Source organism: Crotalus tigris, unplaced genomic scaffold (genome assembly GCF_016545835.1).
Source record: "Crotalus tigris isolate CLP2741 ecotype Arizona unplaced genomic scaffold, ASM1654583v1 scf7180000019070.2622420, whole genome shotgun sequence".
In the NCBI taxonomy this organism is placed as follows: domain Eukaryota; kingdom Metazoa; phylum Chordata; class Lepidosauria; order Squamata; family Viperidae; genus Crotalus; species Crotalus tigris.
This window is the reverse complement of record NW_024097360.1, coordinates 2,441,351-2,454,984: the sequence shown is the minus strand read 5'-3', so window position 1 is coordinate 2,454,984 and position 13,634 is coordinate 2,441,351. Positions and strand designations below refer to the sequence as shown.

General features: G+C 40.7%; 1 protein-coding gene across 5 annotated transcripts in view; it reads right to left on the bottom strand.

Annotated features, from left to right (window-relative positions):
* The window catches only part of FERMT1 (fermitin family member 1), a 42,287-nt gene extending 30,014 nt beyond the window's left edge, over positions 1 to 12,273 (bottom strand). The window contains exons 1-3 of one of the 5 annotated variants that reach the window (XM_039359471.1): positions 11,987 to 12,273; positions 7,782 to 7,936; positions 5,915 to 6,148 (exon numbers count right to left, since the gene is read on the bottom strand). In XM_039359471.1, the coding sequence (XP_039215405.1) occupies positions 5,915 to 6,148; positions 7,782 to 7,932 (385 nt within the window). In that variant the 5' untranslated portion in view covers positions 7,933 to 7,936; positions 11,987 to 12,273. The remainder of the gene's footprint in view (positions 1 to 5,914; positions 6,149 to 7,781; positions 7,937 to 11,986) is intronic. The other 4 variants (XM_039359470.1, XM_039359472.1, XM_039359474.1 and 1 more) reach the window with 4 other exon arrangements.
* Positions 12,274 to 13,634: the final 1,361 nt, after the last annotated feature.

Here is a 13,634-nt window from a genome sequence, read left to right as displayed (position 1 = left end):
GTTCTTCGTCAACCACCCCCCGTGGTTTATCCTTATTAGAGCTAGTCGCTCCGGCTGCATGAGGGGTTCTTCTCCTCCTTTCCGGATCAGCCGTGATGTTTCTTTTGATGTATGGGCGGGCCGTTGCGTTTGGCGATTCATCCGCACTTCCACCTGCCGTATCTTCTCTCGTCTCCTCTTTGCTGCCAGGGGGCCGAATCCTGGTTCTTATCACCCCCCTAATCTTCTGGGATTGCAGTAGTCTCACGGGGGTGGTCGAAGTATCTCGCGATTGCTTTCCTTCCTCCAAATTGCTCATGGTTTGTTGGGTGGTTCGGGTGCTGCCCAAGTTGTTATTGGGCCATCGGGGGTGTTGCCGCTGGTTATTGGCACTCCATGATCTTAAGGCCAAATAGGACGGACATAGGTCAATATGCCTATTAATGGATTTGCTGTCCGAGAGCCATGCCTCTCTAAGAAGGCGGCCCCCTTTGGTACTATCATTTGCCAATACACTGACGCCACTAAAATTAAACCTGTGGCCCAGATCCACCGTATGGGCCCATATTTGGGAGTGGCAATCTCTCCTTCTCACTGCCAGTTCGTGCTCATGGACCCTGGTCTTGATGCGTTTAGCAGTCTCCCCAATATAATTGCATTGGCAGTCCATACAGTCAATCCTATAGACGGCTGCCGATCTTTCGATGCTGGGGAGCGGGTCCTTAGGGCGCATTATTGCCGCCCGCAGTGTTTGGTTGGGTCTATGGGCCACCTGTATTTTATATGGTGCCAGGATCCTAGCTGTGGCTTCTGATACATTGTGGATATAGGGGAGTGCAATGTGTGTGGTGGCTTGAGGCATGGATTCTTGGGATACTGGGTTACCCCGGAGTCCAGGTGGTTTCCTGAACTGATTAATAAATTTAACCGGGTAGCCATTACGTCTACATATTTGGAAGAGGTGGTTTCTCTCTTCCTTTTTAGCTCTGACGGTGCTGCAATGTGTCTCCACTCGTTTGAATAGCGTCCTGACACAACTGGCTTTATGGGCCATCGGGTGATTGCTCCCAAAGTGGAGAATCCTGTCAGTGCATGTTGGCTGAACCAATTAGGCCCGATAACAAGATCGAGGAGCCGGGCGCAGACCTCGACACGCCTATAAAAGACCTTCTCATTCTCTGGCGCGCCAGCCCTGAGGATGCCGGCAGGTGACGGCGAAAGCTTGGCGCTTTTTAAAACTTTTATAGTTTTAATTTATTAAAAACTTTTATAGTTTTTATTACCCTGGTGCTCATTTTTATTTTCATCTATAATATATATATTATAGATATATATATATATATATATATATATATACACACAACACATACATACACACACACACACACACACACACACACACACACACATATATATGTCTGTGTGTATGTATAATAGCATGGGTTATGTGTGTGTTATATATGTGTACGGGTAGAATATACACTTTCTTTTGAGAGCAGGCAACAGAATTTCATATATATGTCTCCTCTCTCTCTCTCTCTCTCTCTCTCTATATATATATATATATATATATATATATATATATATACTGCTCAAAAAGATAAAGGGAACACAAACGTATAGGGTCCTATACATTTGCATTCCCTTTATTTTTTTGAGTATATAAAGCAGGGATCAATCACTTAAGTATGATTACCAAAAAAGTGCCCATAAAAGTCAAATTTGCGTTCAATTCAAAGGATATTTACTTTTACAATACTTTAGTAAATAGCCACTAATTAACAGTTCCAGGTAATCTACAAGTAAGTAGTAGATAAAACAGACGCTTGCCTCTACAACTTTCACCTGAACCCTCTTGCATGCTAAGATCGACAGAAGTAGCATTATATAGTTTAGAGATTGACTGTCTCAAGATCCAGGAACCTGAAGGCCAATATATCTGTAAGGTACCAAGTTGATGGCAGCTACTTTAGAGTAAAAATGGCCATGATATGAAGCTCTAGTTCTTCCTATTTCTTTTCAACTGTAATATGAGCTCAGATTCAAATGGCAAAGGGGCATAGCAGACTTTTGGGGAGCTGAGAGAGGTTTTAAATGGAAAGGCAATTGCAGCTGCTTTTTCATGTTATCTGTACCATTTATGTTTTAAGAAAGAGTTTAATGATTATCATCTGAATTTATAGGTAGTAAGCAATTATGAGATCTCTGGAGAACTATGCTGTCAAGGTAGAAGTTCATTTTAAAAACCTATTTTGCAGATCCTTTTTGCTGTATCTTCTCACTTCAGCCAGTCAGACATCTACTCAGTTATCCATCTGTCTCTCTTTTATGGTCTTTTCAAGCCTAGGAACTTCCAGTGTTGTTACCCCATAATTCCTATTCTTTCCATCTAGAAAAAAAGGCATTCTATTCTGCTAATCTCCAGCAAATCAACAATATTCTCAGGTTATGAAAAAGCCAGAATTCATTCAATCATGTCATCTACAGTGTGCTTGTTAAAACTCAGCAAGCCATTCCTTGCTGTTCTACACAGATCCCTAACTTTATCTACCTCACTCACATTTTCATCTAAAGTGGTGATAGCTGAATAACTCTTAGCAGGCCATTTCCTGTTCAAATAATACAATTCACTGAGGTGTTATTTGCAGTTATATTTGCACATGTGAAGAAAAACATGATCTTTTATCTATGAAAGAATGATTTTGATTTGATTTTCTCATACCTAGCAAATGAATCAGTGGCTAGTACTTGTGCTACAGAAGACTTCTATAGCATTTATAGAAAGCAATATTTTATTCTGTCACTACAGTCATATCCACACATGTACTCATCTACATACACCTACAATCCTTTTCTGCAGGCTGGTACAAGTCTTATTTGTGGTTAGGAATATTTCAGAGATAAATTCCTGGTTAAGCAATACCCAAGGCTTTAATCATTGTAATTGTAGTGTGTTTACAGACATGTGCTAGGAATTTATATTGCGAATTGCGCAGCTGCTAATATGGCTTGAGGTGATACATTCCATCTGCAGAAAATGTAGCATATCATTGTGGAGGTGTACATTGATAAACTGAAATTATGCTTGTGTACAACTTCATAATTTTAAAACAGCAATCCTCAACATTGGCTCAAACTATTGAGTTCGAAGACCTCTGAACCTGGAAATCAGTATGAAGGTAATGCAATAAGTCCACTACAATTATTTTAGAACTTTCTGCTCTTTAACGTACAGCTGTAAATAAATAGATTTATCTATAGAACCATAACTTATTTTTATCTTACAGATATGTTTTATTTATCAAGATCAACTAACAGAACTCATGACATTAAAAATTCAATCAATATCAAATACACAAGATAGATTATAGACTCCTCTTTGTTGGTGATGTTTGAGGCTGATGGTTTGTCAGGCATGCTGCAATTATGGATTTTATTTATTTATTAAATTTGTAGGCCACCCTTTTCACCAAGGGGTGACTCTAGGAGGCATACAACTATGTAAAAATAAGATGAAAGATTAAAATATCAAAACAATAAATATTAACACTAAAAATCATAAAAGATGGGAAGGAAGGGAGCAAAATTACACACACAAGATTATCTCAGTCCAGAATTCCTTGCTTGACAAGGTTTAGACTAGATGAGAGTTCTCAGGGTCACTATTGGTCCTCAAAGGTCCATTGTTGTTGTTGTTATTCATAGTACCATTAAAGTAGTATTTATTAAATTATTTTAATATAGGTGTCTTGGGGTGTGTGTGTGTTGATGAATAATCTGAAACTTTATGAAGGGGTTGATGAGGTGAAGGGTTTGGGGATCCTTGATTAGATGATCTACAAGGTACTTTCTGTCCCTTTCATTCTAACTTTGGGTGACTAATTGTATTTGAGAGCCGAAACAAAATAAATACTGTTGTTACATTACAGGGACCAAGACTACAGAGCGACTATCCAATGTCGCATTAGGAATCAACAACCTGACTGTGCAATTATCCATGTTCAGGAGTTTCAAACACATTTTGGGGTTTTTAAAGGTTTCCACTGAACACGGGCAGGGAATCTTGTGGCTGTTTTGGGGCTTTACCATTAAATGATACCATGTGATTTGGGGGCCTGCAAAAGCATGCAAAATAAGGCCTCAGGCCTTGTCTAGATGGATGTCTTCCTGATCAAAGGTCTTGTATTACTTCCTCTTGTGAATGATGATTCTTCTAACTGATAAGAGTCTCACGTACAGTAGGAATGGCTCTTTGCACTGCGAGTCCTATCCTGCCTCCCCTTCATCCTGAGATATGTGTAGACACATCTTGCTGTGCTTTTTAAAACATGTAATTGATGTTCCTCTCGAGTGGGTGAAAACAATAAGCAGTAATGGACAACTATGCAGAAATACCTCAGAATAAAACGAGTGATTTGCTTTGGGTAAAATAAGCTCCAAATACTTTTTTCATTGATTGTTACATTCGTATGAACAAAAGTTATTGGGCATTGGTCTTATTCAGCCAAAATCCTATTTTCTTTATATTTGAGAGAATGCAGGATGCAATGGCAATTTCTCTCAAGGCTGCTGATCTGAAACCCTCCCCCCCCTTTTTTTTTTTTAAAAAAATCATAATAAAATGGTTAGAATAATTTCTCAAGCTATCAATGGAGCTGAAGAGCTGAGCTAAACTGTCCTTAAAAATCAAACTACTATCTTGCACAGCCTACATTTTGCTTTCATTTTCCTTTTACTTTCAATGGATTTTAGAATTGTAACTCAAATATACAAACTTTAGGATCTTGAACCGGTAATACACAGCAACTGTCCTTTCCTCAACCTGGTTAACTTTCAGATGTGAGGATCTGGTTACATTGTCTTAGAATTCCAGGAGAGAATTCCATAGATAAAAGGCTTAAAAGAAGCAGAGAGGCTGTGTTCCATATGCCCATGGTATGGAAGTGCTCTAGCCACCAACTATAATTTGCATGACAAGGTACTTGTACTGAAATGTTAAAAATTCAAGAGCCCTCTTCTCTTCTGCATCTGGCTGTTCAATGTGGGAAGATGCCCGGTTGAAGCAAAATTCAATCACAGTTCGATTAGAAGTAGATGGGCACCTTGATCAAGCAGGCAATAACTTATATCTTGGACCTGCTATAAAAACATAGTAATGGAAAAAATAAGTGACTCAGTGTTATATGAAAAATGTTCAATATATTACGATTGTTGAACAAAATCTATTTTCTCATAAACTAGAAGGCAGATCTTCCAAAGAGAGAGAAGCAATACGTCTTCATATCTCATTGGGGCTGCTGTTTTGTAGCAGTGAAGGCTGCGTCTGAAAGTGATGTGGTTGATAAGCTTGGAATGGGTGAACATGATGCATGGTGAAAGCCATCACTATGAATATGAAGGGATTAATTTCTGATTTACTTAAAGATTTTTTGTGTGTGTGTGTGTCTTCAAGTCAGTGCTGACTCCTGCCAACTACCTGGACAAGTTTCTGCAGTTTTCTTGGCAAGGTTTTTCAGAAATGATTTGCCATTGCCTCCTTCCTAGGGTTGAGAGAGAGTGACTGGCTCAAGATCATCCAGCCAACTTTCGTGCCTAATATGGGACTAAAACTCAGATTTTAGCCTGGTGCCTTAACCGCTACAACACACTGGTTCTCATACTTAGGGAAATATAAGGGAATATTTATGAAAGTAATGAAGAAGCTGACTATCCTTATTACTAATAACCTTATTAGTTCATTGAAAAGCTCACAAGTATCCCCATACTAAATGGACCACGTTCATCAAATCATCCAGTTATGCTTCAGTTACTGTTGGAAACAGTGTTCCATGAGAATTTGGACATAAAGTGGAACATTCCCAAGACAGACCATCTGGACATCAGTTACAACATGTGCCGGAAGCACATCAGGGCAGAATAGATGAAGACCACTCACCAAGGCTCTTGCAGATGTCCCCGACAACCCTGAATACTACGGAGGAGAAGCTGACATTCAGTCTCACAGTTTTCATACTTGGTAAGCGAAGGCGAAGAATTTTGTGCTGAGGGGTAAACAAGAGTATGGCATCTGCTTGCACTCCATATTTGTCTAGGGTCCAATGAGTTTTCAGAAGCCAGTATTTCTTTTGTTCCCACCAAAGCGCATAGTCTGACCAATCTTGTGATACCCCTAAAAAAAAAAAAAACGTAAAAAAAGGAAAAATAAAGCAAAGCAGGAATTTTGAAAAGGATACCGCAAATGCTTCTTCTGAAAAATACCACAGAGCTGAGGACCTGGTTATACACGATATGCAGTGGTGGGATTCAGCCGGTTCGCACTACTTTGTCAGAACCGGTAGCTAATTTTTTGTTGCCCAGGCCTAGAATGGACTTCCGGAAGCGGCATCCACACAGAGAATTGGTTGTTCACATATTTGAATCCCACCACTGACAATATGTATTCCGTTAGAACCATTTGTAAGCTATCTAGCCTTAAAAAAAGGCAGAGAAAGCAACAGGCCCTCACCAGGTTAGAAGTGATTTTCTGTATCTAATGTTTCCAACTTACCTCATGGGTGGTTATTGGGAAAAGTGGGAGAAGGACCTACTTATGCCTACCTTGGAAGTTTTACACAAAGGTGAGATACAAATCTAACAAATACTAGCCCTCAGCCTATCTATAATTTACTGACTTTGTCTGATGGATTAGGTGGCTTTGGGTATCTTCTATATCTTAACCAGTACAGTGGTGATGGATATACTATTCAAAGACTGGAAGATTGGGAATTGGGGTCAGAGCATCCTGGAGAAAATGTGGTTGTGAACAGTCAGCACTGGCTTGATGACACATAATCATCCTGGGCTTAACATTTGCCCTTTTTTTCTTGTGTTTTACTATAAATAGAAACAACTATAAATAGAAATTATGCAACCCATAATTTCTATTCTCACTTTTTATTCTGCCTACTGATGGCATTAAATCAATGCCTGCTATATATAAATACTAAAATCTGACTTAATATGTGATACTGGCTTGTCTTATAAATCAGCCCTTCCTTGTTATGACCTCCGTAACACTCCAAATATATGCTGTCTGGGTTGTTCCCAGTAGATGTTTTTAATATGGTTGTAGACATAACAGCATGAAACAAGTTGCGGTAAATGGGCAGTTGTATAAGTGATGTGTTATGCAGAAACCTGCAGAGCTTTTAGATTTTCTTAGAAGGCTTCCTCACTAGAAGCCCAGTATCAATAGCCCATGATGTCTGTTCAGTAGCTCCCTCCCACCCTGAGGGAGGTGAGTGGTTCAAAAATGTGAAAAGTAAATAATGAATGGAAAAGCAGTTTTTTTTTTTGCTATCTGCTTTCTGGGACATGAGTTCAAAACACCCCAAAATATGTATATTACTTGGGAGGTTCCAATTTCACTTGTATATACAGTATAGAATGAGCTGCTCCTCTATCTATCTATCTATCTATCTATCTATCTATCTATCTATCTATCTATCTATCTATCTATCTATCTATCTATCTATATCCCGGATCCAGCATTTTATACTCTGACAATGTCGGCAGCGTGGCTGACGAAAGCTCAGTACTTTTGCAAGATTAAACAGCTTTATGATTTTATCCTGGTGATCGTTTTTTATCTATTCCATGTTATGTGTATACCCGGGATTCGTGTTTTTAATATTATTAAGGTCTCTCTCTCTCTCTCTCTCTCTCTCTCTCTCTCCCTCTCTCTCTTTCTCTCTCTCCTTTATTCGTTTGGGGTTGCTTCAGGTTGCCTGAATTCTTCTGTCCTTTAAAAACACTATACTCACCAATTTGTTCCACAAGTCTGAGCATCAACCCTCCGACATGAAGCTCCCCTGATACTTGAAGGGCAATCTCTTTTTGTTCTTCTCCATTGTGATGATCAACTGTGACTTTGAGCTCCCAGGAATTGGAACCATATTCATTTAAAGAAATCATAGCCCTGTTGGAAATTCCAACATTTGTTCCAAAATTTAAAAACAAGGGAAATATATATATATATATTTTCTTGTGTCACTGTTCTCTAAGAGCATGGTGAAATACTGAGGTGCCCTCATTGTTATTAACATCTGCTCCTCACCCAATATATTTTTTCTCTTTTAGCTTTGTGCTTTATTTTAGAGTTTTAACATTTTAAAACAACAACAACAACACTAATAATGTTTTCTATATATTGTTTAGCTTTGTTGTACTTGCCCAGAGTCACTGTGTCATTATGTGAGGGGCAGCTATATACATTTGTTAAATGAATGAATAAATGTATGCATGCATGAATGAATAAAATTTGAGTCTGCTTAACCTGGCTAAAGACGCTGGAAGGGAAAACAACAACAGGCTCCTCTGTTCACTTTTGATATGATGAATCAGCTCCTGGAAATCTAATCTGATCTCCTAACAGGCCAGTTCTAGAATGTTTGCTCCCTGAGGTGGACATGTGCACAAGCATGCATAGACACATTGTGGAGACACAACACCCAAGGCTGGTGATATTATTTTGACACCTGAGGCAGAAGATTCCACAAGCATTTCTCCCACTGTCTGGCAATAAAACACACAACAATCTATTAAGTAACTAACAATTTGCGGTCTTTTCAGACATCCTTTAACAACTCCTAAGCATTGTTTTACTCTGCTTGACTGCAGGGGCTAAATTTCATAGGAGGATCATTGTTAAGGAATATTTTTCAGCTTGATAATGGCTCCTGCTTACTTTTTTTTTCCTTGAATGCAGAATAGCAGCCTCTTAACCATGTTGGGATACATTCAAAATAAATGTTTTGTGTCTTTTAAAGACTGAGAATAATATCTTTGTACTTGTAGCACTGTACCAAGTTCCAAACCATCTAGTTTGCAAGCCACAAAAGCAATCACTCATAAATTTGCTGTATTTGTTTTTAACATCTAAGTGATGTGTTGCATCCCCAAGCAAACATTTAGAAGTACTTCTGTATATCACAGTCAATATACAGGTAATCCTTGACTTAAAACTATTTATTTATTTATTTTTAAAATTTATAAACCGCCCCACTCCCGCAGGACTCCGGGCGGCTAACAATAAAAAACACCATATAACATGACAAAAACAAACAATACAATAACAGTCATCCAGGGGTCAGATTTTATAAACCCCAGGCCTGCCGGAAAAGCCAGGTCTTAAGCAGCTTGCGGAAAACCAACAGGGTGGGAGCGGTCCTAATCTCCGGGGGGAGCTGGTTCCAAGACGTGGGCGCTATCACAGAGAAAGCCCTCCCCCGCGGCCCCGCCAAATGGCACTGCTTGGCCAACGGGCCCTGAAGGAGGCCCAGCCTGTGGGATCTAACCAGACGAAGGGAACTATGAGGTAGTAGGTGGTCTCGCAAATAGCCTGGCCCTGAGCCATATAGAGCTTTAAAGGTAATAACCAATATCTTGAATTGGACCCGGAGACCAATAGGCAACCAGTGCAGCTCACGGAGGATAGGTGTAACGTGGGTGTACCGAGGAGCACCCACTATCACTCGCGCGGCTGCATTCTGGACCAACTGTAGTCTCCGAATACTTTTCAAGGGTAGCCCCATGTAGAGCGCATTGCAGTAGTCCAGACGTGAGGTGACAAGGGCATGAGTGACTGTAATTAAACTATTCATTTAATCACTGTTCAAAATGACAAAGGCACTGAAAAATGGCTTATGACTAGTTTTCACACTTATGACTGTTGCAGCATGGGGTTAAAGTCAGATGCTTGGCAACTGGCATTTATTTATGACAGCTGCATTGTCCTAACGTCATATATTTGTAATCTTCCCAGCCAGCTTCTGTCAAGCTGTCAATGGTCGAAGCCAGGTCCACTTAATAACCCCATGATTCACTTAATAACTGCAGTGATTTGCTTAACAACGGTGGCAAAAAGGTCATAAAATGGGCAAAACTCATTTAACAACTGCCTTGCTTAGCAACAGAAAGTTTGGGATTAATTGTGGTTGTAAATTGAGGATTAGCTGTATGTATTTTATTTCTTACTAGTTAAATTCAGCTGAAGCATTAGATCCCAACAGGACACCACCTCCTTCTTGGTTTTATATAACTCTCCCAGCAACTTTTTCTAAAAATGCACGTTCACAATGTTTTTGTGAATTTTATCATATTAACCAGATTAACAAAATTTAGATAGATTGAACAGAACTAATGAAATAGAATGTCAACCTTAATCATCATCATCATTTAAAGAAAGAAAAGAACAAAGAACTATGCCAGAAAGTGTAGTTTTTAATATCCTTGAAGAACAACCTCATTTTAAGAATGTAGGAACCCAATTTTATATTATTGCAAGAACATTTCTACTGTTCTGTGATGCCACAACATTCAAAGATTTAAATTAGTAAAATCTTCTTCCACAATGTCTTATTTTGGAAGATTCTAATAATTTCCTATTTCATTTAGTTCGCCCCTCCCAGAATTATGAGAAAAAACACAAGCTCTAACCCTCATTGTTCATTTTAGCAGCTTGAAGATGTGTGGACTTTAACTCCCAGAATTCCCCAGCCAGGGGAATTTCTGGGATTTGAAGTCCACACATCTTCAAGCTACCAAGATAAAGAAACACGGTTCTAGATACATTGCTGATCCCATCTTCCATCATCCTTTCAAAACAGCCAGGGATCAAAACAATGGCAATTAGAATTCAACACTCTGAAAACTGCTCTCAGTTATTTACCTATGTCCAACACAACCGAAAAGGTTGTGAAAAGGTTATCCTGAACTTCCTTGAAGTGTGGTGAGGGGCAAAAAAAAAAAAAAAAAAAAAGGAAGTAACTCGGGCCCAACGTCTCCAGGCCAGTCTATATTTCAAAGTGTTTTGGAAGTTTTCGTCTGAGCTTTTAAACATCCCTCCCACTTCCTACTCCAAGGTTTTGGATTACAAATATATTTGCTGCAGTGACACCACCGCATCCTCGCTTTCAACAGAGAAACGATGCCCTTTTCCACTGGGGCTCGAAAGAGGCAGATGAGCATTTTAAGGATCCCAACGAATTGTGGCTCCTGACTGGTTAAGCTGCCACAATTTAACTCAATTCCCTTTTAGCCCTCAAGGACCAAGTTCAGACGCCTGCTTCCTGCAAGTACACTGACCCAAGGGGGCTTGGCTAGCTGAGGGGTCGCTTTTGTCCCATTGTTACCCTCCGTGCATTGTCCGAGGGGCGCCAGGTCCCGTTGCTAACAAAGAGCCACCCGAATAAGACGGGACCCAGGCGGTGCGCCTTCTCGGTCCCGGCGCCTGCACTTGGGATAATACCCTCTCTGACATTTTAATCGCCGCCCTCCTTTGAACGGGACTCGGAGACCAGGTGTGTTTCTTCACGTAAAACTACATTAATGTCCAGTAAGATCCGATGCCATTTTAGTTATGACTTGCAACGGTTTGAAAATAATAAGCCTATTAAAACAAGCCAACTCTAGAGTAGCAACGTATTTTCTTGGTTTAGCAAAGTGCTTAAAGCGAGCGCCCGATTCGTGTATGGCGCAGGAGCTTTGGTATTTCCCTTCCCTTCTATCAATTTTAGCGGACCATGACTCAAAATGAATATATATTCAGAAATATGTATTTCTTTGCATTAGCTCGATTATCGAATGGGTTATTTTTTTAAACTTTGTACGCCGTGCTGAGTCGCCATTAACCGGGTGGAACTGGACATTTGTTTTTTAAAAGAATAACCACAGCCTAACCAAACACTCCTGAGTTTGCCCAGGTTGAGAGGCTTCAAAAACAAAGCAACGCACAACACTGACACCGGACAAACATTGCACTTTGCGGGGATTTACCATACCCGGGTTAAGAGTCTTCTATGAATATATCCAATAAGCTAGTACGCCTTCCCCCCATATTCACAAAGCATATGCGTAACGATATCCCATTGGTTACAATCAAGCTCGTAATTCCCCGCCGGACGAAAAAAATCCTCAACTTTCCGGAGATTCCGGAGAAGCCGAGTTAGTCACGGCTGAGATTTCCTACCTGGTCAGTGACGGAAAATGCCCAGAACTCGCGCGCGCCGCTCCCGCCGCCACTCCTGGACGCCGACTAGAGCCTCGCGCAGGTTCGAGCAGTTCCGACGGAGGAGGTGGCTTACCTCAGCCGCTCTCCCAGCCCCGCCTTCCAAAGCGGTGGGGCCGCGAACAGCAGCAGGTGTCCCGGTTAGTTGTTGCTGCCTCTTCCTCCTCCTCCGTCGGTTGAGAGATCCCCGCGAGCGGGGTGGGGTGGGGTATTTGAGCATGGCTAGGATCAGATGGCTTATTTAGTCTGGCACCAGGCAGCGAGGCAGGTAGTACATGTGGGAGCTGCAGCTCAGACGCCTTTTTAGCCTTCTGCGGCAATGAGAGCTGCAGCCTTCGAAGATTGCAGGTCCGCCCTCTGAATATTTTAAATACAGGTAGTCCCAACATTTCTGTGGCTAAGCGAAACCTTTGTTAACTGAGAATCGCTGCTCGTTGGTAAGTTAGTGACACAGTTGTTAGGCGCAACTGGTTTCCCCATTGTCAGAAGGTCACAAAAAAAGGTCACATGACCCTTGGGCGCTGCAACTATCATAAATATGAGTCAGTTGCCAAGTGGCTGAATTTTGATCACGTGATCATGGGGATGCTGCTGTGATGGTGTGAAAAACGGTCATGTCCCTTTTTCCAGTGATGTAACTTTGGTCACTAAATTAAACATTATAAGTCAAGGACTACCTTTACAGGGAAATCTGCCATCAGTTGCTCATCTGGTTTTTTACGCAGTCCAGACCAGTTTTATTTTGGATGAATTGAAAAGAATAAAACTTCTTCTGAACTTTTTAGCTGGCTACAAGCCCCAAACTTTCTGAAAGTGGTGGGATTGTAATCGGGCATTTTGAAACCAGTAGAAACTAATAATGAATTACAGCCTCTCTAGAATCTTTTGGTTAGGCCAGTGGTCTCCAAACTTTGTGACTTGCAACCTGGCTGGGGGTGGAGGGAGACTTGTGTGAATGGCAGGCCAGCGTCCATATGTGCGACACACACCAGCCTGCTGCTTGTGCAGGTTGAATTACACGCATGCACAGCCACGTGTGGCCCAATTCCGAATAGGCCACGGCCTGGTAGTGGGTCATGGACCCCGGGTTGGGGATCCCTTGGGTTAGGCTGAAACACAGTTATTTACCCAATCTTGAGCTGCTCCTGTGAATTGTCCTTAACACTGCGGTGGTATATTGAAGAATAATTTCTAAAAAGAGTGGATGTATCAGCCTATTGCAGCAACAGCAACCAAGAGGTGTGTAGAACCTTGCAGGCTAATAAACTATGGTATAATCTTGAAGACACAACAATTCAATGCATGGAGTTTTTGCATTTTTGTAAATTCATGCTTGTAGTGATGGCATCTCACTACTTTGTCTTCTGGGATTAAGCGTTACTGAAGCCTATAGGAAATTTGAGTTTTAGGTTTTTGGAAATCAGATTTATCTTTGATAATTGTGTTTGTGGACAGTGACAGATTGATCCACAAAGCTAAATATGTTCCCTGTTGGTTTACAAACAGTGTTATTTTAATGTCAGATGTGAACTACTTTGGTGATGGTTTTATTGCTCCCAGGAATTCTAAATATTTGCACAGTTTTTCCATTGTTTTATGCTGACATTTC